The sequence below is a fragment of the Trachurus trachurus genome (genome assembly GCF_905171665.1).
Source record: "Trachurus trachurus genome assembly, chromosome: 11".
Classification (NCBI taxonomy): domain Eukaryota; kingdom Metazoa; phylum Chordata; class Actinopteri; order Carangiformes; family Carangidae; genus Trachurus; species Trachurus trachurus.
Window position 1 is genome coordinate 26,588,911 of NC_139904.1, and position 26,168 is coordinate 26,615,078.

Below are 26,168 nucleotides of genomic sequence, written 5' to 3' on the forward strand. Positions count from 1 at the left end.
TAACACTGCCTCGCCATTTATAAGAGGTACTTCTGCTAACCTAATCAATGGGATGCATTGGCCTAATCAGGTTTGCACCCTTGTTAATGTTTCAAAGCTTGTGTGTGCGTGTGTTTTTGAGGCTGTGAGTGTGTGTAGTTCCATGCAGTGTAATTGTGTGATGGATGGGCAATTCTACGCTGGCATGTGTCTGAGAATAAGCAAGTGTTAACAGAGCCATTCATCAACATTAGCTGAATCCCCAATTTCCCTACCTGAGTCACCACTGAATCCCAAACCAGTGAGGACCCCAGTGCTTTCAATAAACACTGCTAATGGAAACTGTACATTATAAATAAGAGGTGCAATGTTTAAAGTGTGTAATACATCTGTGTGCTTCCTGGGGAAACTATGTGGCCATGTTCACATGTCTATAGTATATGAGGATTAGTGAGTGAATGTCTGCCTGTGTGTGTTTTCTCCATGTTTTCTTATTGTTGTAATGTAACTGTGTTTATACCTGCACAGAGAGGCGGCTTCCCTGTCCAGCTCCCATCGGACCTGCAGGTCCTGTGCTCTGATCCTCCAGCCAAGTAGAAACCAGGCTGACACGTATAGATCAGCGTGTAGCCAAGGGACGGCAGTTCAATGGCTCTCACATCGGACTGGGCAGGCATCTCAGGCTGGCTGCAGTGGTGGGCTGGAAAGGAGAGAAAAAGCAGAGGGAGGGGGATTAAAGAGACCAAAGAAGAAGAGTGTGAGGTCTCACAGAAACAGGTTAAAGTTGAAATGAGGGGATGAGCAGGGAGAGGGATCAGAGGAGCAAGAGACAAGAAAGAGAAAATACATGTAGGTGTAAAGCCAAGGTGGAGGTGTGGGGTCAAGGAAGAGTGTATAGAATATGTAGGCGTCAGATTGTGAGTGATGCAAACTTTTGCTCAAGGTTATGATTCCCACTTCACTGGTATGTACAGTATGGGTTATTTTTTCCAGTAGGAGCAGACCGTGTGCTTACCAATGCACTCAGGTTGGAAACCACTCCAAGTGAGGTTGGGCAGACAAGTGCGAGAGATGGAGCCCTGCAGTAGGTAGCCCTTTCTACAGCTGAAGAACACAGTGCTGCTGATCTGTAAGAGAACAGACACATCGATATGGATTTGAAAAAACAACAACAACAAAAAAAACATACACAGAGAGCGCACACACACACACACACACACACACTAGGCTGTTGGCCTTGGTTGTTATTCTCTTTGAGCTGTAAGATTGTCGTTGTCTTTCACCACAACTTGTCACAACTGAGACTTTCCTCTTAGAAATGATCAGGGAGGCTAAATAATACCAGTGCCTGACCATATTTTTTTCCCTCCATGGTTCCTTGGTTGTGTAATTGACTAAATTATTGATAAATATAATAATTTGGGTTATTTTGGAGGTATGAATAGTAAGGTTTAATACATTTTTCATAACAACAATTTTGACTTGTCAAAGTGAAGCCACTTGAATAATAATTTCACTCTATTGAAGCAGCTAGTAAACCATGGCGGTCATTCAGATTGAAATTGTAGCAACTGAATTTTCCCAGATGCCAAAATTCTGCCAGAAACCTTTTAACACTAATTTGTAACTGATTTTAATTATGGTCGAAAAGACTACTGCAACCTACCTAAAGCAGATATTAAGTCAAATGTAATGTTGTCCATTAAATAACAGGTTGATTCTATCTATGAAATTCTATATAGAAAATAACAACCAAGCTCAGAAGAAAATACTATAAGTTTGTTTAACAGTGTCAGAAAAACCTGGCAGTCAACACTGTAGAGAATGCAAGGCATAGCATAAAGGTATAATAAATAAAGGGAACAAAGTAAAGGTACCTTTTCATACAATCTTTTTCAATACAGACGAATTACATGTCTTGTGTGTTCACATTTCCATACCTGGTAGCCTTGACTGTTGTTCAGATTTCCAAATAGAGGAGTTCCAGGGTCTCCACAGGTAGTGTGAGTGGGATCTGAAACACACACACACACACACACACACACACACACAAGAAATCTGTGATATAACCACTCTCATGTTAAAATGAGTCTCATATACACTGCCCGTCCCAAAAGAAAGTCATCCACTCCAATATTTTGTTGAACAGCCTTTAGCTTTGATTACTGCATTTATTTACCTCCAGAGTTGTATTACTTTTTCAAAAATTGTCAATGGGATTAAGGTCTGGACTCTGTGGTCACATTGGACCACATTTCTTCCTTGAAGATGATGGTTCCCCAATCTCCTTCCAGTTTTTAGTACTGCATTGGACAGTTCTTGACCCAATTTTAGTAGTCTCAGACATCTCCTTAGATGTTTTATTTGCTTGATGCCAATTATTGGACCCTTCTGAAACAGATTAACATCTTCTCCACGACCACAGGTTGTGTCTTCTGACATAGTTGTTTAAGAAATGAGACTGTATCAGTTAAGGTTAAAGAGGGTGTTGCCAGCTGAGCCATTATAATCCATGCAGTAATTATCCAATGGGAGTCTCTTAACCTATTAGTTTAGTTAAAGCCAAGTGGTGACTTTTTGGACGGGCAGTGTATTGTATGTGTCACTCACAATACATATCACCTCAGGAATTCTGATGTGCTAAGATACTGCATGAGTAAAGCCCATAAATAACCACTGTATTTTACGATCATGCACACACACATTGTAAACATACAGCACACAATCCAGAGAACAAACGCATGCACTCACATTCACAAATCCTACAAGTCTTGTTAGTCATTTTATAACACAATCATCAGTCCACACACATTGATTACCAAAACATAATTTATTCTTACAACAACTGCATAATTATCACCGCGGCCAACTACATTTTCACTGGGTCATGTCTTTAGCAACCTCAAATGTTACACAATGATCATGTGTGGCAATCGTGACAATAATCTATTCTTCATTGTATTCTAGTTGCCACAACAGGTCAGGGCCAAATGCAGTATTTCTCATTCTCAAGTGGTTTTCAATCAGTCTCAATGCCGTCCTTATCAAATTGAGAAGTTGAACAAGAAGCCACAAGAGGCCAGTCTTTCCAGGGAATTTAGAGCAACTATGAGGTGCTGCAAGAGACGCTGCATAATGTAGGTATACAGAACAGGTTTTAATTGATTTAATCTGACTAAGTCTTAGTTTAACCTTTCCCACATGACAGGCACGATGGTTTTTCATCAGTGGCTAAACAAACTGGCTGATAAATGATGCATAGGCTGTGAAATTATTGGTGACCCGTGGCTATACATTAATGTTTAACTATCATTGGGTCAAAGGTTTGCATGTGTGCATATTTTACAGCTACCTACTTTAACTTCAAATACCACAATGGACCTCAGGGCTGGAACCCTGTATTTTATTTTATGCACAACCTGTTTTTGATCACAGCGTGATTTCCTCGAGTGCTTCGGGAGAAAAGTGCTTCAGAAATGGAATTAGTCATCCTGGTGGTTTAAGGATGTTTAGTGCAGAAAGAAACAATATATTTGCTGGCAGAGGGCTGCAGGTGTCACAAAAGTGTGTTTTTAAGTACTGACTGCATGAAATTCACACATGGCAGCAGTGTCATGATTGACAAATGCAGGTGAATCTGTGAGTCCTAGAAATTTCTTGCCTGCTCACACAAAGGCACCGAATGTGGATGTTGCCCCAATATGTGAAATTTGTCAAAATGAACAGGAGAGTGATTGAATTCATGTTGCCAATTGCACTGCCAGACCTTTAGTTTCTCCACACTATGTCTGCGTGTTGAAGAGCGATTTGACTGAACCCTCAGTCATTTGGAAAGTGGTGAAAAAAATGTTCTGGGTTGTTTTAATTAATTACACAGATGAGAACTGAAAACAGAATCAATGCAGCTTGTTAGCTAGGTTAAATGGGTTTTGCATGCATTAATTCTTGATTGCAAAAGGCAAGAGGGAGCATAAGAGGGCAGAATGTAGGCAAGCCAATGGGTGGCTTCTCTCACACTGATACTACTGTTATGTAAGTAATTACATGCATACTTAATGTTCTGTGCTCTGGTAATAGAGGCCACAGGCCATGCACTTCAATTCCAGCAACCTCCATAACCCATGGTGTATGTCGCTACTTTGATTATTACTCTAAAACTGTACTTTAACCTTTTGAGCTGCTTACCTATACAAGAGGGCTGCGTGCCACTCCAAGTGCCGTCGTACTGGCAGTATCGCCTGGTAGAGCCCACCAGGACAAGGGGAGAGTTGCAGGAGAAGGAGACAGAGGACAGGTAGGTGAATCCTCGGTCCTCCCTCCTCCCCTGTGCTGGTATCCCAGGGTCTCCACAGAACACAGCTGCAAAGACAAAAGAGGAGGGAAACAGAGCAACGCAGGAATGAGAGGTGATCTGTGAACCATGTTTTGTATAATTCGATATTGTCCAAGGGGAGGGGGTGTGAAATGGCATGCATAATGTAAATCTATATACTTCAAATCAATGTCAGAGACATGTAATGTAATTTGGCATCGCAGCATGGCGCCACTTACGGAAGCACTGTGGTTTCTCTCCACTCCAGTTACCGCTGCCCTGGCATGTTAACACAGTGGGCAGGGACAGCTGGTAACCTTGGTTGCAGGAGTAGCTGATGCTGGAGCCCCAGGTGAAGTCTGTACCAACGACCTGACCATTAGGGATGGTGGGTGGTGGACCACATACGATCGCTACAAGGAGACAAAGAGGTATCACAGACAGGACCTTACTTTAAACGTCCAGTCCTTTTTAGTATTTGAATAGTGGGAATGTCTTCTTCTGTAATAGCAACAACATCTGTACCATCCATTTGCTGTATGCTTCTAAAATCATTTAATGCTTTCCTGCAGATTAACCTCATACTGTACCATATCGTCATTCACGCCTTACACCCTACAAAACTGTACTGTACCTTTACACAGCGGTTTAGTGCCATTCCAGGTGCGGTCCTTGGTGCAGATAAGAGTGGAGGCCCGGTCAGCGTCCATGGTGAAACCAGGGGAACACTGGAAACTGGCCGTGTGGTTGTAGGTGAAGTCATTCCCTAACCTCACTCCATTAGCTGGCACTCCAGGGTCACCGCAGTTGATTACTGATGAAACAATAAAAAGAAATGAGTGAGAACAAGTTATAAATTGTCTCGTTCAACAGGACAGTGAGAGCAGACGTAGTTGAAGAGACGGACAGAGGAGCAGCAGAAGTTTGTCTGGTTTGAGGAAAAGTTGCTACCCCACTCTGTCACATGTTTAAGTGTATATGGTAAAAGCAAGGAATCAATATTAGACACTTTGGATGACATATAAACACGTAAAAATGCTATTCAATTGCACACTGAATGGAGCCTCAAACTTAATGAATTAACCAAAGCAGGTCACCTCATCCACAAAACTTAACAAGCTAAAAGACAATGTGGCAGATGTGTATTCAATCGGCAATTGGCACTTCATTCATTATCATGGATATACACATACATACTTAAAAATGGAACTTATTGTTTATCTGACAGACTTCTCAATCACAGTCACCCATGGTGGGATTGGGATTTTTTTTTATCCAACTAGACTTTGATTGTCTACAGTTTAGAACTTTGAGGATGTGGAGAGACTGCATCTTTTGATGGCTGTCCCTCTACAGTAGCTCCCCTCAGGCTCCAAGATGAACCACATTTCTCCTTGATTATACTTTTACATCCTGCGGGGGAAAAACAGTGTGACTGAGGAACAACAGTAAGAATTCCACTGTGTGACTCAGCAGCATCACGGCTAAGTTCTGATGGAAATCTCTAAGAGGGAAAATCCAGCGCACAGAAGGACAACTCGCACAAAGTTTCCTTGGGACAAAAATGCATTATTAAATGCATATGACCAGCATTGCAGTACAATTCCCTGTGGGGTGGGGAAACTAGGTCTCTTGGAGGTGTAGTGAGCAAGCACTTGTATGTCCCACTGGTCTGCTTTCACCACAGCCACTCTGTCACTATATCCTGTAACAATACAGTACCTACAGGGTCGAGACACACTGAGACAGTCTCCTCTTACACAACAATATTCTTTGATTGTCACTGTCAGGGACATTACTGCTTGGGTACGAGACACTGATGCTGAAGGAAATTTGTACATGATTGTGAAATTCACTCCTAATAAATAAGTGATGGAGGTTGTTTTTTATTTATAGCCACCTTTGTCAAGTACATCCCTTATTTTATCATATAGTTTTTAATAGAAATAGAAATGTGTCAACATGTACCCTTTCACTCCTATGGATTACAGAGGTCTGGAATCCAGAATGGTACTGCTTAGGGTTTATCCCCTCCATTCAGAAGAAAACGGTTCTCTTCATGACCTCTCTTTGCCAGGGTCTCGTGGCTCTGTGGAGCTGATGTGTTCCTTTTGTTAAACATAATGATGAAGGACTGTCTGCCAGTCATGCCTCTGGACTCATGTTCTCATCAAATGTCCTTCTGTGATCCAGGATGCCACATGACTACTATATTCCTGTGCAATTCTTGCATGACATTACCCAATAAACTTGTGTTTACCTTTTTTATAAGGCTTTGATATATCCACTGCAAACGATTGTTGCACTACAATTCAATATGAAAGTTCAATGGGATTATTACGAAATGTGTATGAGCCAAGGAAAGAGACAAAATCCCACAGTGGAGCATAAGCATGAGCATTTACAGATGAGAGCTGTTAATTACCTGAGCACTCTGGCATGTTCCCGGTCCAGGTCCCGTTCACGGTGCAGTGTCGGGTGAGCAGGCCAGTGGAGTAGTAGCCCTCCCTGCACGAGTAAGTGATGGATCTGGAAAACGTCAGGCCATCGTGGATCAGGATCTGGGCATTCCGTGGAGTTCCCGGGTTCCCGCAGGAGATAACTGAAAACGAGAGAGATACAGAGATGGCAGAAGAAAAGGATTATGTTACACTCATTAACACAGTAAATCCTAAGTGACCAGAAGTCAGAGCGTGTAATTTACTTGTACGAGATGTGTGCACCTCATTGTGAAGTGGTTTGGTTAGGGAAGATGAGTTGGGAGTAGACCATTACTGTAGGTAACATTGTAGACTTTTACTAATTTAAGCATTTGTTGAAAGATCGGAGATTGTTTTTCCCCCATCTCCTTCTCTATCAAACCTGTGTAACTGCTTAAAACACCCAATTACATTTTTTGTACCCAGCAATATTGTAGTAAATAAACATGTATTACTTCTAGTCAGTGATCAGTAAAAGCAATCAACTACCAATAAGAGTCCTTTGTATTCTTATCTTGAGCACATGCAGGGAATCACACAAGTTTAGTTTTCTAAAAAGGCCCTTAAATGCTATTTAAGAGTTTTAATCTACATCACTTTTAGACTCCTTCATGTACCTAATATGCATCCTCCCTTGGTTTGTTTTCCCTTTCCCTCTGTTCCTCATCCGTTCGCATGCACACCACCTTCATCACCCCCCCCCCCCCCCCCCCCCCCGCGTCCTACTTCATAAGTAACTCTGCTTTGATGGACACATCCTTTGCTCAGAAAAATCCCTCGGTGTCTGTCCGGCCGCCAGCGATGGTTCTGTTCATTACAATCTCCAGCTTGCCCTGGGCCCGCAGAGCCCCGTGGGTTTCGCCCTCCCGTAATGACCAGATGTGGCCTGGCCCTTGAAGTCTGTGCCAACTGAGAACAGGTGGGCAACCTCAGCTAGCAGGCATACCACACACCAGAGAGGGAGTGAGACCGAGTGAGGTGAGGCAGAGAGAGGAGGTGGTGGTGGTGGTGTGAGAGGAGGAGGTTATGTGTGTGTGTGTGTGTGTGTGCTGCGTTAAGAGCACAAGTGAAAAAAGCCTGGGAAACAGGATGAAGTTTCTGGAAATAACAAAGTGGATACAGCGATGAGGAGAGAAAAGGGCCATGTGTTCATGGAGGGTAAGAAAAAGAGGAACGGAGGAAGTAATACAACATAACTGCTGGATATAACTAGGTGGTAGAATTGCCAGCTTGAATGTGTAAAACTGCAGCCAAGTTTATGGATGGTTTTATCATAGTGTTGCTAGGTGATGAGTAAAAACCCTAGAAGATTCCTTTGCTCGCTGTTTATCTAGCATACTCTGACCCAATGAAAAGAGAAAATATCTCTGACAGGCAACAAACTACATGCTGAACGGCTGGAGCAGCTCCAAGGATACTATGAAAGTAAACCACACACAATATTGACAGTAATTTACTTGATTGTTTTCTAAATCAGGCTGAAACACTCACACCTCATGAGACAATCCCTAACAGCCTCTGTCTCTTTTATTTTTTCTGCTGCATGCATACAATTTGATGGCAGAGAAAGAAAAATTGCACTCTTACTTCTTAGATTGTCTGTAATGTCTTTGTCCTGTCTCAGCAATAATAATGGTTCGCATACGGCTGAATCAATCAGTTGCAAACTGTACTTTCCGAGGGACAGCTTTTTTCAGGTGTTGGTTGCAGAATGGATCTGATGTTGCACAAGGACAAAACTCCTAAAAATGACACTTGTGCCCTCTGTGCGCTCTTTTGTTTGATTGTTGTTTTACATTTTTGCAAACACACACATTTGCGACGACATCTTTCATTCAATTAGGGAAGGCAGCGTCTAATTACACAATCAGCGACTGTGACTACAATATCAACCATAATCTGCGAGTGAAGAAAAGCTGGAAATGTGCAGTTCATTGCTGGGATTTGTTGAGTTCAGCTCTGAAAAGACATGATAATGCAGAGATGAGGAAATATAAATAGTCATTAGTAAAGTGCCTACACCCTAAAACATTCACTAAGGCCACAATTAACTCTAATCGAGGAAATGATTTCGATGTCTATTACCCCCTGAAATTACAATCTATGCATACAAAGGTTTGTAAAACTAATGCAGTGGGAGTAATTAAACTGAGCAAATGAAGAAGAAAGGGAAGGCAGATGACACACTTGAAAGAAACACAAGTTAGTGAAAAGAAACTAAATTAAATGTAGATGTCTAGAAGTTTGGTGAGTTCAACTTCATAACTACGCAGCTGCCCTATTTCACGTTTTACAACCTGGCCAGCTATTGTGTTCATTCATTACTGGTCTCTTTAATCAGCAGCCCACACATGATTTTCCACAATAATGTCCTCCAGCTCCTCCTAAGGAATCCCTAGGTGTTCCCAGGCTTGATGGGAAATGTAATCTCTCCATAGTCATCTGGCTCTGCCTCTGGGTCTCCAGTTGGACATGTTCAGAATACTGCACAGGGGGAAGGCAACCTGATCAGATTCCTTAACAAGTGACTGATTTCCACGCAAAGGAGCATCTGTTCTACTCCAAGCTCTTCCTTGGTTTCCAACATGCTCGCCTTTTCCCTGAAGGGGTTTTACTCTTTTGATCACTACCCAACTGCTCATGGCCACAAGTGAGAGTTAGAACCTAAATTGACTGCGAAATCGAAAGGTTCGCCATAGAGCTAAGCTCCCTCTTCACCACAAATTGGTAGCTGCCACACCAATCTGCCTATTGATCTTATTTTACCATCACCTAACGAGGCCCCGTCATTTATATACGTCTCTACTTGGAGGAGCAGCCTTGAGATTCTGTCTATAAAAATCACCAACAGAATCGCTGATAAGCCACAGGCTTTCTCAACTTGTGAATCAACACCGCCCTCAACACCAAGTTTGTGCACAAGCTCAGGTTACATCAGGAACAAATAACCAATAAGCAGGAACACCTTCTCTCAGTGCCTCTTTTTCCCACATGTTAGTTTTGTCCAAGGACATGAAACACATGCAGATGACCCCTCCAGCATCTGTCGAGACTGTGTGGGCTGCAAATCCATATTTAATTTCTTAAAAAACCAAACCCCAGGCACTTTGGTAAAACCTGTCTGTAAAATTAAGTTTAATTTTAGTTTTTCAGACAAGATAAGAAACACACAAGAAATCGTGTCCTTACCATGACACTCAGGTTGGGTTCCTAGCCAGGTCCCATTGGCCAGGCAGGTTCTCTCTGGTGAACCCCTCAGCACATAACCTGGCTCGCAGCTAAAACGGACGACGCTGCCAACTGTAAACTCTTCGCCCAGACGGATACCATGTACAGGAACACCTGGATCTCCACACAGCCCGGCTGATTCCCCTGCAAGGATGAGATAAAAGAGAAACATAAATGTTACAAGTTAAATTTATAAATATAACAGAGGTATACACAGTAGCAAGAGAAATGGCTCAGATTTTCTACCATCACTCCTGTGGAGAACACACATCTGAAAGGTGCTCTCCACATGAGTGATATTTTCATATTAAAACACAATAACAAAGTGATTAGAACAGGAGCACAGACCCCTCCCACCTGATTGCATCCAACTTATAGTAATAATACAATAATATTGCCCCATCTCCCTGAGGAGCTACTAGCTTCCCAAATACATTAAGTTTCATTATATCTATTTGTTCAACAAGCAGAAATTGTACGACACGATTCATCAACCCAACATAGTGCTACATATTCCATGTCCTCAATTTGAAAAACAAAAAAACAAAAAACATAACACATACAACGCATTTAGCACTGCTTTGTGCTGCTCTCTTATTTTACAAGGAGCTGGTCAACATCACTATAATGGTGCTTAGCTAAGAAGAGAGTCAGGCAAATCTTTATAAAAAGGTTGTGTTTATAGCCCGTTGAAAGAACACTAGCAATCCCCGGGATATATACGAGTGTCATGAATTGTGACATTAAACTGTCAGCGTGCTTTTTTATTGTCACGCGGCTTATGGGTCTGTGTATGGGCTAGTTTGTGCATCTCTGTCTCGTCTTTGTGAATGTGTTTGTGTATTTGTGGATATGCCTTGGGATGTCTGGCATTTCGCATGTGTGTTAGGTATACAAGAAGCCCTGAAGCAAATCGCTGTAAGGGGAAGAGGAAGTATGTGGGTCGATGTCTTTATAGCGCTTCATAACCCAGCTGAGGTGTGGGCATCCCTGTTCCTCACTCTAATATGAACAGATTAAAGCAGTTTTATGGAGGACATTCTCTTTGCCCTTGAGGCCTATGGAGCAGACAGGCAGCTCCATCTTTGGTCCACCTACTTTGCCCATTACCTGCTAACACCTGCCAGCCAAACTCTTTATTTGTTGGCCCGGCATTACGAGGGCATCAGACTGGGTGGTTATATGACATCTGAATTAATCAAGTATTAGCACCAGAGAGGGAGAGAGGATGAGAAAATGAGCTACACAGGAAAAAGCTCAAAATATATATAAAAAAAAAAGTATATTTCCGAAAATAGAGTTAATTTCAGTTTTATCATTCCAGATTGTCAGTCAGTCAATCTGGGTGTAGTTTTCCGTACCAGAGCAGTGTGGCGGAGAGCCGCTCCATTGGCCGTCCAGCTGGCACATCCGCGTCGTGTTTCCGATGACGGTACGCTGGCCGATGCAGCTGTACCGGATGACTGAGCCTACTGTCCGACGGTCGCCTGAGATCTGAGCGTAAGGTGGCATGCTGGGGCGGTCACACAGCACCACTGTCCAATCAGAGCAGAGAGACGACAAAAAGACAACAGTGAACAAATGGAATAAAAAAAAGGAACTGATACATACATGGGTTACATTGGATTTGTGTTTGTTTGATTTCATTATTAGTTCAGTTCATTCATTGCACATTTGTTACAATTATAATAGTTCCTCAGATACTCACACAGGCACTTGGGCAGGGAACGGTCCCAGCTGCCGTCCCCCTGACAGGAGATGGAGCTGGTGCCCAGCAGGTAGTAGCCTGGGTTGCAGCGGTACGACACAGTGGTCTGGAAGCTGTAGCGATGCGGCCCACTGGGCAGTACCTGCCTTATGCTGTTCTCAACGTGGCCCGGCTCTGTGCAGTTCACAACTGAAGGAAAAAGATGCAGGAGGGAGGGGGTTGGGAGAGTGAAAGAGACACAGGGAGAAAAAATATTATCTTGTGTGACTATTTCAGGTTTAATTTGACTAATTAATAGAAAAGTATTCTGAGACCATGATTTAATGTTTCCATCCATTATATAGATGCATGACACACAGGGAGCAAGCTCACTCTATAAGCATTTTTTCTCCTTTTGCATTTACTATCTGCCCATTAATTTCCTCATCTTCTACTTCCACCCATCCAGCATCCATTCATCCACCCCATTCCAAATGAAGTAGGAGGCAGAGTCCGGAAATAAACATTTGCTTCATTAGAGCCAGTCTCCTGCTGGCCGCAGTGGTGCAGAGATGGTGATGGATGGAGAGCTCAGAGGAGAAGAGGCACCATGTCAGTTTAGCACCAGATGGAGAGAGTTAGGGAAGAGGAGAAACAGGGATGAGTGAGGAGCGAGGGACAGCGAGGGGTGTGTGTGTGTGTGTGTGTTACAGAGTTAGAGAGGAAGAGACCCTGATGGTGCAGAATGTATTAAAATTCATGACAGAATGTCAGGCTATGACTGCTACCAGCACCAATCCATCTTGAGTGTCTCTTTACAAGACACAAACCAAAACCTTAAATTGCCTCAACAAAGTCAGACCACAGGGAGGAACAGTTGCTGTTCTATACAGTGAATCACAACCATATGTGGACTATATGATGCCAAAACTAGATCAGCTTCTAGCCCACGTGGCCATTATGTCCCAGTTTGCCTTGCCAGTCCTGCCCCCTGTGTGCCTTTTGCCACAGCCAAAATGAACCCATTGTATGCTAATGTGCCTAAATGCTCTTTCATTCCATGCGCCCAAACAGGCCAGCACAACTAAATCACCCCCCAAATACCTATTATAATGCATTCCTTCCAGGAGAGAGCTGACCTGTGGTGCCATCATTTACAACTTACTGCATAATAACACTACAAAGCGCATTTGAAGCAGTGGAGCTGCTTCAGCACGAGACTTTCCAAGCTTGGAATTCAGCTTTGAATAAATATGCCCGGGCAGCACGGGCTCAAAAGCGTTCCAGCAGTCATCTAAAACGACTGACCTCCTGGTACATTTTTTGTGTGTGGCCCGGTGGGCAGGCAGGGAGGAAGCGGAGGGATGAAAGGAAAGGAAGAATAAAAGTTAGAGGGGAAGAAGGGCTGAGGTAATTCATCTCTGTTCCACTCAGAAGTGGGGACCCCGCTCACCCTCTCCTCCTCTTGGCATCTTGCCAAGCAACGGCCCTGTAAGTGGTGTGTCAGTGGGTGTTTTTTTCTGCCCTGTGTCTCTTGCCTTTTATTGCCGAAAGGCAAATAAACACACACGAGTCATCCAAGGGGGGCGGTGTTGTGGCTGCGTTGCTGCGACTCAAATTGGTGGTGATTAGAGAGGGACAGGAGAGTGGCTGGGCCGCTGGTGCTCTCCTGCTCGTTGCATTATTGATAGAGCCTACAGACTCCTGTAGTTAAAATCTGGACCGTAGAAATCATTACCTTTGTCTGACCGACTTCTGCCCCGCCCTCACCTCTTTCCCTGCCTTCCGTATCCATTCACTTCCCCTTCTCTCTTCCTTTAAAAGAAAAAGCCGTTGGTTAAGCTTAGCTGAGGCTAAGGTGAGATGGATGAAGCGGATGCCATCAAAGCACTTAAAGTTTTCCACTCAGGGGAGGAAGTACATGGCAGGCGGGAGAGCGCGATTCACCAAATATGTCTTGCATGCTGTAATTAAGGTGATAAATCTGATTGACGATAAGACCTCTAAGCTACTTATGTCTCCACATCAACAGTGAGGATAATGTGCCATCAAAACAGATGCCCACACCCAGCCATGCACATACAGAGAGGCACACACAGCCTCCCGCAAAATGCATCTAAGAGTCAGCAGCATCTGCATGGAAACAAGGCCAATGCTAATATGATGTCACTAGCGGAGCGGAGAGATTTAAGGCGTATGTCTGGGAGAAAATCTCGCCTGCTTATGCATGCAGCAGCCAAATGTACTTCTCTCTTTTTTTAACAACTGGAGAAGGATTCCTGTGAGACTTGTAACCTCCTCATCCCTTAGTAAATGTCTAAAAAAAAGAAGAAGAAAAAAAGAAAAGGGACAAATCCTTTCTCTCCTCATTTAAAACAAACTCATAAGTCAATCCGTCACTGGTTCTGTCACTGGCTTGTCACATTCAGGGCCCGACCTTGCGAGCGGCCTCTTTCTGTGCCTGTCACATAGACATCAGTTAGTGGGGACTTAGGAGACAGACGTGGCTGCTTGTCGCAAAAACACTGCCAAATTAAAAGTCCTTGCTTTGCTCATTCAAAGCAGAGCAGGGTACTTCTTATTCTGAGCAAAAGCCAGAATGCTGGTCTCCAAAGGCTGCCGTCTTTCACACAAGCCCAAGGATCCTGTTATTGTATTGGCTGCCTCTGCATGGTTATTAACCAAGTTTTGTTTCCCTGACAGGCAGGTGAGCTTTGGGGTGTAACCGAGGAAGCTGAAGCTAGGAGGAAATAACATCACATGTAAATATTATCCAGAACCTCCATGGACAATGTGGATGAGACCGTGGTAATTAAATAATCCAGGCTTCTCTTTGGTTTTTCATTTCAATTTCCCCTAATGTGTGTCGTTTAAACTCTTTCTCCCTCCGGGTGTCTCCGCACTTCATCTCCGCTCTCTCTGTGATTGGGGTCATCTGTGGTCACAGAAGATGTGACCTTGTGGATACAATAGGTAATTTAATGCCCAGCCACACAATTGGATGGGAATACAAAAAGAAAACCATACTCCCGCTGGGAATACCTGCAAATGAGCCCACTTTCTGAAAATGCCCTCACTCTGTGCATTAGGTATCCTCAAAGTTTATTTATCTCTCAATGATTCACACATCATGATGTATATAAATACCGATGTGAGAGTTATTCTGTTATGCTTATGCATTGCTCAGGAAGCTGGGCTGGGATCACATTTACACATTGGGCTCATATTTGTATAAAGAAAGATGGATATACGCACATATTTCAAGATTATGAAGGCAGAGACTCTTATTTTGATAAATTCTTCTCTCATATTAGTAATTTGTTCCCTCACACACACACAAAAACAAGCACACAACTTTGTTTTCTAAAATTGCTTTTTAGTTTGTTGATTCACCCCACCGATCCATCTGAGCGCGATGGAAACTCTACATGTAACTAAAATTGCTTCTTGGAAAAAATGTATGTCTACATTCCAACAGGACCAGGCACATATCATACATTACATCAGCCCTGGCTCTTTGCATTTATTTTCCTATTCATCTGTAGTCATAAGCTCCTCTAAAAATCAGGTGTACACTGACTCATAGGATGGAACATTTCTGGTGGTTGTCACTTACTTTTACACTTGGGGAGGGCATTGCTCCACTGCCCATTGGCCTGGCAAGCAGATTTCCCAGCCCCCTGCGGAACGTATCCAGTGTTGCAGACAAAGCGCACAGCGTCGTTTAAGTTGAACTGGTTTCCTTGGGTCATGCCGAAGGTGGGGTTGCCAGGATGTCCACATGTAATGGCTGAAAGGGCCAAAGGAGAGAGAAAATCACAGCAACATGTTTGGTAAGACACAGGCCCCACTACAGCCTCACCAGCTGCATGTCTTTTTTTATTACTCCTCATAAAATAATCTACTTGTAATACAATGAGAAGTATTACAGAGGAATACAGCGTACTTCATAGTAAAAAATGAGGCAACAGTGGCTTTTAAACCTTACATTATGGATGAGCTGGTGTGAGTTTCCTGCAAAAAACACTTCAATAAGAGGAATTAAGCGGTGATCAGTACCAGATGGCTCTAGTTTAATCACACTAAATTGGTGGTTGGTGGCGAACTTAAACTGGCCTGATTCGAGCATCCCTAGGCATTATATGTCTGTGCTTATTACAAATCGCTGATATGCAACAGTAAAAGTTTCAAGTCTGATCCTGTTCATCTGAACAATTTAAAGAATTTACAATATCACATAGGCCTATGACAAATAAGCTTTATTATACAAATATAATTATAATTTTCCCAGGGTACTTACGGACGCAGACTGGAGTGCGTCCTGACCAGCGGTGGTCCTGTTCACAGATTCGCACAGACACCCCGATGAGACGAAATCCCGGGTTACACTGGTACACAACGCTGCCTCTGTAGTTATAGTTCTCCCCGGTGATCTGCCCGTTCACTATGGGCTCCGGGCTGCCACAATGGCCAGCTATGGATGGATGAAGAAGGAGAGCGACAAGGTCAGACAGAGGAGCTCTGAACTTTTGAAGCAAACTGCAGAACTTTTTTGGGTGCGGGAGCTCTCACCTAGACATTGGACCTGTGTTCCACTCCACAGCCCATTGGACATACACTCTCGCACCCGGGAACCCACCAGGGTATAGCCTGTGTTGCAGGAGAAAATGGCAGTGGCTCCGTACACAGTCAATGTTCCAATCTTGTTGCCATTTGGTGGAGTCCCAAGGTCCCCACAGGAGATGACTGAAATAAGAAAACAATATACCGGTATTAGTTCAATCCATCATGGTGAAAATATGATCAGCAACATTAATTTGTTTGGTTTGGGAAATGGTTTTGTTTGGCTTACATTCAGTTTGATTTGGTTAGAAGATTTGTGCCTGTTTAACTATGTTATTTTCTTAACATCACAGTGGAAATAAAACAAATTTGGATGCAATTATTTTTCATGCTTGGCAAATAGCTTTTTTCTGGTGGAGGATTTTCTGGTTTATAAGTACTGAAACAACTTGAGGAAAATTAGACTGGAAGATGTGTAGTTTTTACATACTCCCACAGACTGGGCGAGGATCTGGGTAGTTCCAGGTGCCGCTGGCTTGACAGCGAATCACCCTTTGACCCCTGTAGTAATATCCTGGATCACATATGAGCATCATAATCGCATCATATTGGTTTTGGGTTCCGTAGATTAGTCTCCATCTCCCGTGCTCCACAGCAGAGTGGCCGATGTCAGGACAGGTCACAGCTGGAAGGCCAAACAATATTATTCACTTCAATATTTGTTTGGAGTTTGGTGTTGTGTATTGTTATTAGCTGCTTCTGAACACACAACATGTGTCCAGATGACAAATACTGTATGTCAGTCTCAAACCTGCCAGGAATATTTGGAGCTCCCTCTCCAAGACTGCAACTAAACATACAAATACAAATACTCACGAATACATCTGGGTTGGGCCTCAATGGGGCTCCATCTTTCAGATTCCTGACAGATCACTGAGGTGGTGATGGGCCCAGCAAGACGAAATCCAGGATTACACTGGTAGGTGGCTCTGGCTCCTAGAGAGAAGTCCTGGCCAACAATACTGCCATTGACTGGAGGAACTGGCATTCCACAGGACGTGACTGGAAGAGGAAAAAATATAGACCAAGAAGGGGGGGGGGGGGGGAGATACAGTTGCTAGCAATATATTGTAATAACCATCCTCATATGAAGAGTGCCTCACTCATATCAGACTTCCTGTGCAAACACACCCCAGAGCCAGCACTGATGTGCAGTAAACATTAGCTCAGGCTGCCATCTGCACAGTAGTAAACAATCATGTCTGGGGAAGGTACATGCAATTCATGTGGAGATTACACCTGCTGCAGACTTGACCAGACTAGTGCAGAGAATGGCTGCCCTCAGTTTCACTTTCAGGTGATTTTGTTAACATGGCTAGTTGGAAACTTGGATGTAGAGTTGTTAGGTTGTATGTGTTTGTTATGGATTATAAAAAAAATGAGACTGGAAATCAGTGAAGATTGAACAGCATTACAGCCTAAATCTAAAAAATGTGATCATTTTTGTATTTGTGGAAAGAAAAACCCTTTGAGTTAAGTGCGAATCTCTTCCCTTGAAAGCTATGACTTTATACAACTCATGTTTATTTCAAACTTTTAAGACGTGTCAGCCTCTCAGTCGCTATTGTTGATTCCATGACTGATCATTTCCAAAATCTGAGCACAGTGACAAGCAGATAACTGTGACTATGACCCATGACTGACATATCAAACAATTGAGCTCAGGTAAACCACGCATCATTAATGTGATGCAGTGTTATCTTCAAAGCAATGCTGGGGAGTGGTGAAGTGAGCTTGCTTGAAGCACGTCTTAGCCTTTGGGACTGCTGGTAAAGGCACACTGTCAGAAAATGGAGTCAAACTTTGATCCCAAGTAAACGGATACAGTGACACTTTTTTCACTCCAATACATCAGATCAACCAAACTTTCAAAGAAAACCTGCTCAGCGTACTATTTGGGCTATGAGCAAAAAATCTTGTTCTCATTTCACAGTTTCAAGGTAATTTCACCACTTTTGAGAGAAGTAATGCTGAGTGACCTCAGTCACAATGATAATATCTGCAAAAGGCGCTGAGATCATCCAGCTAATTTTAGACGATCCAGTCTACACTTTTGTGCCATCTCCTCACCTGCTGCCATCACATGACCCTCACCTTGGCAAAGTGGCACTGGTGCATTCCACTGGTAGATCCCTTGTGCAGTCCGGGTGCATGTGGCGCTGCTCTGGCCAATAAGACGGAAGCCCTGGTCACAGCTGAAACGCAAGGTGCTGCCCAGCTTGGTGCCGGTCAGACTGTGCACTGTGCCATTCACAGGGTTGGTTGGAGGGCTGCAGTAGGCCGCTGTGAAGAAAAAAACAAACAAAAAACAAACAGAGGACGATAAAGATATAAATATGCATACGGACAAAATTGAGTTCAACAAGCATAAAAACACAGTCATGAAGCAAGATGATGCAAGTTGTTGTTGAGGAGGTGAAGGATTAATGTTCTTCCAGCAGCACAGAGGCACAGATCTCATCTGCATCAGTCTTCTACGCGTGGTGTGGCAAAGGAGGATATGTATTAATACCAGTTCTACAATACAATCTCTTTAAGGCAAAAACTGCAGACTAGAGACAAGGAAAATTGATTAAAGGAAACTAATGTTCTGCAAAGCGAAACAGGAGTTTGTCAGCAGCAGCAGAGGAGGATCATAAAAGTGATGGATACATAACAACAGCAACAAAGTATCTGTTTTTGTTTGTTGGCTAAATTGGTTGCTGCAATAATCGTTTATCATCCGTAATGGTGCCAGCAACAGGTCCACAGTTTCCAAAGACTCTCAGGCCCTGATTGCATTTTGCAGACCTCACGGTAACATGACTTCACTACACACCTGCTGGGGAGGAAGAGTTTGAGTGAAAGAACTCAAATCTGTGGAAACATTTTTAAAAAGGTGATTTGATGTAGAAGTGTATCGCTATATGACACAGAAAAGGCTTTTCATTCTAGGGACTGATTAGGATAGAAGTGGACCATGAACACACAAAAAAAGCGTATCATCCATTACACTTAATCACTATGACCACATTACATTTCTATAAAAATGCTAATTCTGGCTCAAACGGCTCATAAGTGGCAATAGAAATGCCTTCTCTTTCAGGTTAGTGGGGATTGAGCAGCACACAGACAATCAGATAAAACCTCCTTGCAGCATAAAAACTTAAAGCCATGTCAATGGTGTAATATGTATTCAGCATTTATGAGATGTTGCTGTCTCCCATAAATTGTTCCAGCGAGACAGAGAATGTGAGACTTTTCAAGTGAGCTGACAGACCATTTTGTGGCACTGAAGAGATGGTAGATAAAACAGACTTTATTTGGAATTTGACACTGAGGTTCGCTCAGAAAGATGTTTCTTAGTAGATGATACACAGTAGGTGTATGCTGGGCTTTGGTAATTTTGTGAAACTTTGTGAGTTTGTCATCTGCACAACCATCAAGGGGTGAATGCTCATTATCATCCTCCTGGATGCTACATAGCTAAGGAATAGAAAAAAAAAGTTTAAACCAAATGATTTTTAATACCCTGAGAGAGTTTTGTTCCTCGGCAAGGCCTCCTCCTGTCAATCACTGTGACTGGCGGCTCCTGCGCCACCCTTAAAGGTCCAGTATGTAATCATTGGCAAGGTCTATTGGTAAAATCTGAATATACTACCCATGAATATATTTGTATGAGTGTATAATCGTTATAAAATAAAATTTGTTTGGTTTGGATAGCCTTATAATTATTATTTTAAATATATATATACTATACTGTATATAGCAGAGAGTGTCGCCATTTTGCGCTGCCATATTTGTACGGCAGCCCGAATGGAAAATCCAGCCAGCCAGAGAGCACGTTTCGTGTTCACAAATAAACCAACGAAGAAGAAGGCGTAAGGAAAGAAGGAGTAGGAAACAGCAGACATATCGTAAAATGGTTTAGATCTTCACCTCATTGCTCCATGCTCCTGAAATACTCCCAGTCATGGTAAACACGGTTTTTTTTGTCCTTGGAGGCCACCGTCACTTTGCCCACGGGAGGGGTGAGTGCGAGCGAGTGAGTAAGTGCTGCGATCTAGAATCTGAATGCTGGATGTCACAGTTTATCCCCCATTTTACACACCAGACCTTTAAGTTCAATTCTTTGCTGATCTGAGATTAACTCATTTGCCTCTTTTTCTGTGGTTCCTTCCTCCTTCTCGCCTTCTGCCTGCTAAAATACACAGCTAGTCTCAGTGCAATCAGCCTCGCAACTCAGAGAAATCAAATCTGCATGGGCTGGTGATTAGATTGGAATAGATAAGAGAGAAGTTGAAGTAGATGAAGGATGAAACACATACGCATAAAGAGATAGGAGGGAAGAGCGTGACCGAGTCAGGTTGTCACATGTCTACATCAAGTGAGAGAAAAAATAATGACAGAAACCACGGATGGGTAGAGCGACTTGAAAGCAGAGATGGGGGGTTGCCAGAGGAGATGTCTGCAAGTTGGTGATGGAAGACTGGCCCATGGAGAGAAGATGGATTGATGAAGAACACAGTTGAATACAATGACTCTGCCTGTGCCATCTGTTTCTTCTTCCCCTCTCTACAGAAGGCAACTCCACACCGACCACGGAAACTTGTGGGTTCTCAGCCGCCGCTTTGTCTGTCTGTCATTTAGCCTGCTATGGCGAAATCCATCACGGTTGAGAAAAGAAAAAGGTAAAAGAGGAAAGACAGAGGAAAAAAAAAGAACAGGGCAGAGAAATGACAGAACATCCGGTTGGGGAGACGGAACGCTCCGCAGAGAGGAGGAGAAAGACGATTAGTCAATCTGGCTGAGTGGTGTTGATACAGAACGGAGGGAGCCTTTTAAATATTTACGCTGTCATAATTCACAGCGAGTTATGCAGGTGTCGTACACCAGCAGATCCTTCATGGGAGCAGGACAAAAAACACTAGAATAACAAGCAATTCAAGAAACAGTGTTTACTAATTCCCAGGCCTGTGCAGCACAGCAAGGAGTGCCACAGATGCCTGCCGCCCCCGTTAGGTTGTCATGGAGATGGGTCATATTTCTAGCTGTTTCAGCTGCAGTTGGCAGCCCAAATGTTGGTCTTGTTGACACAGTAAACCAAAGAAACCTAGACACCCTGTCTAAGAGAAACAGAGCCAAATATCAACCCCAAACAGGCTGCAACAAAATCTCATTTGTAAAGAAGGCTGTTACTTTGAGCCAGTAAATCCCCGGTCTTAACTCACCTGAGTAGCGTATTCGGAAGCCTTTGTGGCTGGTGGTGTGATCGAAGGACCAGTGTAGGTAGACTTTGTTACTGGAGCTAGTGATGCTCAGCGGACTGGAATAGTTACCACTGAGGGTAATGAGGAGGGGGCTCTGCCTGGATGGGCCTGGATAAACACATGGGGAGAAATTTAAATTAGAATTAGGAGGAATCCAGGACTTTGTGCAAAGAAAAAACAAGAAAACTAGCACATCTTTAAATCAAGGCCATGTGCTTGATCAGTGATGCACTTTGAAAAAAAGAAAGAAAGAAAATAAACAGAGATACAACAGATAATGAGAAATTCCAAGATTTCTCTATTTGTACAAATTTAATTAAAAAATCACAACAAATAGACCAAAAAACCCCCACTGATTTATTATACAAGTCAAATTATTCTGAGTTATGGTATTGAAGGGATTATGCATTTTGCTACACTTATGGTAAAATCTAAATTTGCTGAGCTCTTAATTGTGGAAAAAAAAGATTTCCTCCCATAATTGGTGCAGCAGCCCCAAGGTTAGCAAATGTCTGTTTCCCTCCACTCGGCAGAGGATAAAAAGCACTAATCAGCAACACCAGTGTATACGGCCACCATTTTCTCAAAGCACCGCGCAGAGTTGCTGACTGTGCCTCTAATCACATGCAAATGTACAAGGCAGATGTAGATGTTCTGTCACCATGAAAGGGAGCCTGTGTGTGATTTTCTGTTTGTAGATGCCTGGTTAGGAGCAGGGAATCCAGCTGTCTGGCTCATTTTGGCCTGTAATTGTGGATATTGGTGAAAATGGATCTTTGAATAGGGAAAGTGTGTGAGGAGGCGTAGGGTCAATAGACTACTGATCAGTTAATTGTAGGCAAGCAAAAAGCGATAATTAAAAGGTCTATATAAAGATACTTCCTTATACAGTGACTCACCGTCAAAGATCTCGAGCTCATCAAACTGCCGGCTGGTCTGGAAGTGTTCGATGGTGAAGGTAATGTTGTAGCCTGGTTCTACTTTGACCACCCAAGAGCAGGACTCGAAATGGGGGAAACCGCTGCCTGGTGACTGGCTCATGATGACACCTGTGGAAGCTGTCAGTACCTCATTCATGGGACAGGTCACTGTTGTGAAAGATAAAAAAGAAAAAGCCATAAATGTGTTAGAACTCTGGGAATAAAGCTTTGTTTATGTATTGCTGTTCTAAAATGTTTTAATAAATTTGTTTCACCTCATAGCGTATAAAAAGACAGCTAAGCTAATTGCCATTCTGGTCCTGATGCTGTTTCAGAAAACAAAGCCGTAGGAAATGGCTTCTATAGCATCTAATATTACTGAATTGCCATGAGCACACTTGTGTCCTCTTTGCCCATTGTCAGCATGTGACAGATGTGATGCTAACTTGGCGGCTTAAGCTCACATCTGCCTTGAAGTCCTATTGCTGTGGCACATCTGGGCGGACCGCATCCATCCACTTCCTTCCCTTTTGTCATTGGTATTCTTGTGGGACAGCTCGGCAACATCCTTTAACATTTCCCAGTTGTTTCAGTCTGTATTATCAGACATTACACAGCTCTCCTGCCTGGTGTGTGTGTGTGTGTGTGTGTGTGTGTGTGTGTGTGTGTGTGTGTGTTTTTGGCACGGTGCTGTGAGACCAGCCTCTTAATCTGCCATAGATGTTTGCATACACAGTGGAAAGCAAGAGGCAACATAAAAGGAACCTCATGCTGCAACAGTGACACAATGCAAATGATACATAGTTTTTGGAAAGTTGCAATTTTTTCTGCTTACCTAATGGGACTGAGCTGAAGACGAAGACTGTGCATAACTCTTCCCACAGCAGAGAAAAACATACTTTTGTTTTTCTTCTTTGCATAAACTTGCTTTTGAAGCAAAGTAAGATTCCACAAACAAATATTATAAAGTATATCTCTTATAAAATGAACTATTTTCTGCTGCACACTCATACATAGATGATAATGTGTTTATTCAACTCTCCGTTGATCCGTTCAGTGGATGTAGTCTGTGTTGTTGTTGTCGAGAGGTGTTACTGCTATTTTGAATGGGGTATTCAATACATGAGGGCATGCGAACCAATCAAGGCACCACAGTTTAACAGAAACATTCAACACTGCAGCCTTCAGAGTGATCATACAGTTAAAGCGACAGCTCTTTCGCACAACTCATGACGAAGACGGATGTGCACATGACAGCTGAGTGGTGCAGAGACCACAGGCACCGGTCCACAGACGTGTGGGGAAAGAGCTCTCCGGTGAGATGAGTCATCCTTCAACATGTTTTCAACAAGTGGAGGAGTACATTTGTGGAGTAGAGAGGCCTGAACACTTGACCCCTACAGAGAAGGGATCAGGTGGCTCTGTCATGATGTAGGTGGACCCAAGAGAGAGGGGTCACTGCTCATCACTACAAAGTTGTTCACCTTTATCCTATGAAGAAACATTTCATCTCTTCACTTCCATAAAGGCAGGAGAAGCACCTGAAACGGTTTGATGAGTATGAAAACCCTCAACCCAACTAAACACCTACAGTATGGGAGATTTTGCACTGATGTGTTTGGGCTCTCTATCATGAAAACAATGAATGGAAATATTTTGGAAAACAGTGTCTTATATTACAGAATCAATGCCAAGGCGCATTGATTCCACAAGCTGCTCTAGTGGCACATGGTGGTCCACAACCTTAATAAAACATTTAATATTGGTTTTTCCTTTAATTTGTCACCTGTCTGTGTGTGTGTGCGTATGTATGTTTGTCAACCAACTGTGGAGGAAAATAAAAAAATAAAATTTATGTAAATGCCCTTGTTGTGTGCTGCAATTTGAAGAACCCAGCCTGTTCTGCCCTGGGGTAAGGTAGCTCTTGGCACTTGCAGGTCCTTCATTACAGTGGTGAAATATTGATTGCTCATTCGTCACATTCCAGCTCTGCCTCCTTTGTGTGTGTGTGTGTGTGTGTGTGTGTGTGTGTGTGTGTGTGTGTGTGTGTGTGGAAGGACTCATGTTTTTGTGTTGATGCTCAGTTGAGTGTGTGCCTTGTTCAGCCTCCTTTCTGTGTGTTCGTAGGGGAAGGCATAAAGAAGATTATAGGAGACAGCCCAGGTTAAACAGCATTTGTTTTACTTTGCTTGTTGTGTCAACTACGTGGGGTTTATAGCCTCAGGAAGTCTCAGATGTCAGGTAAGATGTCACTAACATAAAGGCATGTTAAAATGACTTCAAATATATTTTCCCGTCAAATTCTTCTCCCATAACACTTTGCTATTCATTCTCTTGGTGGTAATTGCAAAGCCTAACCGAATGATACCACAAAAGAACAAAACAAACACAAAATACATGCAAATGTTGTACCACAGGGAAACAGGAGTTGTGTCCCAATCTCATATTATGTATAAAAACTAAATGAGTGGAATAAAACAGGTAATGAGCCAACTTAAAACATACATTTTGCAAAATGGGAATGACAGTAATGTTGTTGCAGCAGTAGAGAAAACGTTACACACCACATTAGTATGCTGTTGCCACGTTGCATATGATGACGAAATTAGACATCTAAGTATTTCTGACATCCTACGTTGGACGACAAGTTGACAGTAATCTACTCTGATCCTAAATTCTAGGAAGAAATTCACCAACTTTGTGAAATAATTTTCAAGCTCCAGCACCTCAGTGGACGCGAGTCAAAAGGCTTAAATCTATCACTGATAGTGAAACTGATTGCGCCTGGAAGTAGCATATAAAATCTTGGACTGAAGTTCATTAAACGATCAATTCTTGGAGGATGAGATGTGTGTTGTCAGTGACCTTTCAGAGAGCTCCAGTGCCTCTTCAAAACTGCCTTCAGCTTGTCATGGAGCTGACGCAAGGAGACAGACAGGGGCTCTTATCTATAGGCTGCTACTTATTAAACTAATCCACTTTGAAATGAAGCATCACTCTGCTTGGCTGTAAACAAAAGGGTATTAGGGGACAAACCTGACAGCTGGAAAAAGGCAGCTTTGACACACAAGGTGAGATCAGTGCTGATAGGACTCAAAATGAAATTTCACTTTAATGAGACGGGGAATGGAATAAACCAGGTGGGAGGAATGGCAATCTGTGAGACATCCGTTCCGTTTGTATATAAATTGTTCATGGTATGCAACAGCCTCCTGATAAAAAATGCGGTCGAAGGCGTCAGTGCAGGCGAGCGCAGATGCACACACATCTGCACCCGTATATACACATTTGTGCAGCTCCAGCATACGAGTGTAGAAGCACACGTGCATCAACCCACGGTATATCACACTCACGGTGCTGTAGAGCTGTTGAGATTCTTTACTCATGTTGGTATTTAATTAGCATAAGCTGAGAAGTGATAACGACCTGATTGAAGGGGATGGGCCACAACATGAGAATTAGCGTGGATCAGGAACTAACAACACTTAAGAAGTCGGACGACAAAGAGGATGTAAAAAGAGGGGGCAACTGTAATCCATTCTGTGGGACTCAAAGAAAGGGGCTAGGGCAGAGAAAATGATCAAGGGAACAACAAAAGAGATAGACAGAGAGGAGAGGGAGGAGAAGGAACTGAGTGGGGAGACTAATGTGATGGGTGATTATACAGGTTTTTTTTTTTTTTGGAACCAG

General features: G+C 43.0%; 1 protein-coding gene across 1 annotated transcript in view; it reads right to left on the minus strand.

The window, feature by feature from the left end:
• Nucleotides 1-26,168, minus strand: part of csmd2 (CUB and Sushi multiple domains 2) — a gene marked incomplete at both ends in the record, with an annotated part of 242,791 nt that overhangs the window by 9,807 nt on the left and 206,816 nt on the right. Inside the window, 18 exons of the mRNA XM_083982762.1 lie at nucleotides 500-679; nucleotides 995-1,106; nucleotides 1,920-1,993; nucleotides 4,165-4,338; nucleotides 4,531-4,704; nucleotides 4,926-5,105; nucleotides 6,717-6,893; nucleotides 9,961-10,143; nucleotides 11,361-11,534; nucleotides 11,708-11,896; nucleotides 15,303-15,476; nucleotides 15,987-16,160; nucleotides 16,259-16,432; nucleotides 16,740-16,934; nucleotides 17,126-17,311; nucleotides 18,404-18,592; nucleotides 21,520-21,666; nucleotides 22,458-22,646. Of these exons, the coding sequence (XP_083838888.1) occupies nucleotides 500-679; nucleotides 995-1,106; nucleotides 1,920-1,993; nucleotides 4,165-4,338; nucleotides 4,531-4,704; nucleotides 4,926-5,105; nucleotides 6,717-6,893; nucleotides 9,961-10,143; nucleotides 11,361-11,534; nucleotides 11,708-11,896; nucleotides 15,303-15,476; nucleotides 15,987-16,160; nucleotides 16,259-16,432; nucleotides 16,740-16,934; nucleotides 17,126-17,311; nucleotides 18,404-18,592; nucleotides 21,520-21,666; nucleotides 22,458-22,646 (3,045 nt within the window). The remainder of the gene's footprint in view (nucleotides 1-499; nucleotides 680-994; nucleotides 1,107-1,919; nucleotides 1,994-4,164; nucleotides 4,339-4,530; nucleotides 4,705-4,925; nucleotides 5,106-6,716; nucleotides 6,894-9,960; nucleotides 10,144-11,360; nucleotides 11,535-11,707; nucleotides 11,897-15,302; nucleotides 15,477-15,986; nucleotides 16,161-16,258; nucleotides 16,433-16,739; nucleotides 16,935-17,125; nucleotides 17,312-18,403; nucleotides 18,593-21,519; nucleotides 21,667-22,457; nucleotides 22,647-26,168) is intronic.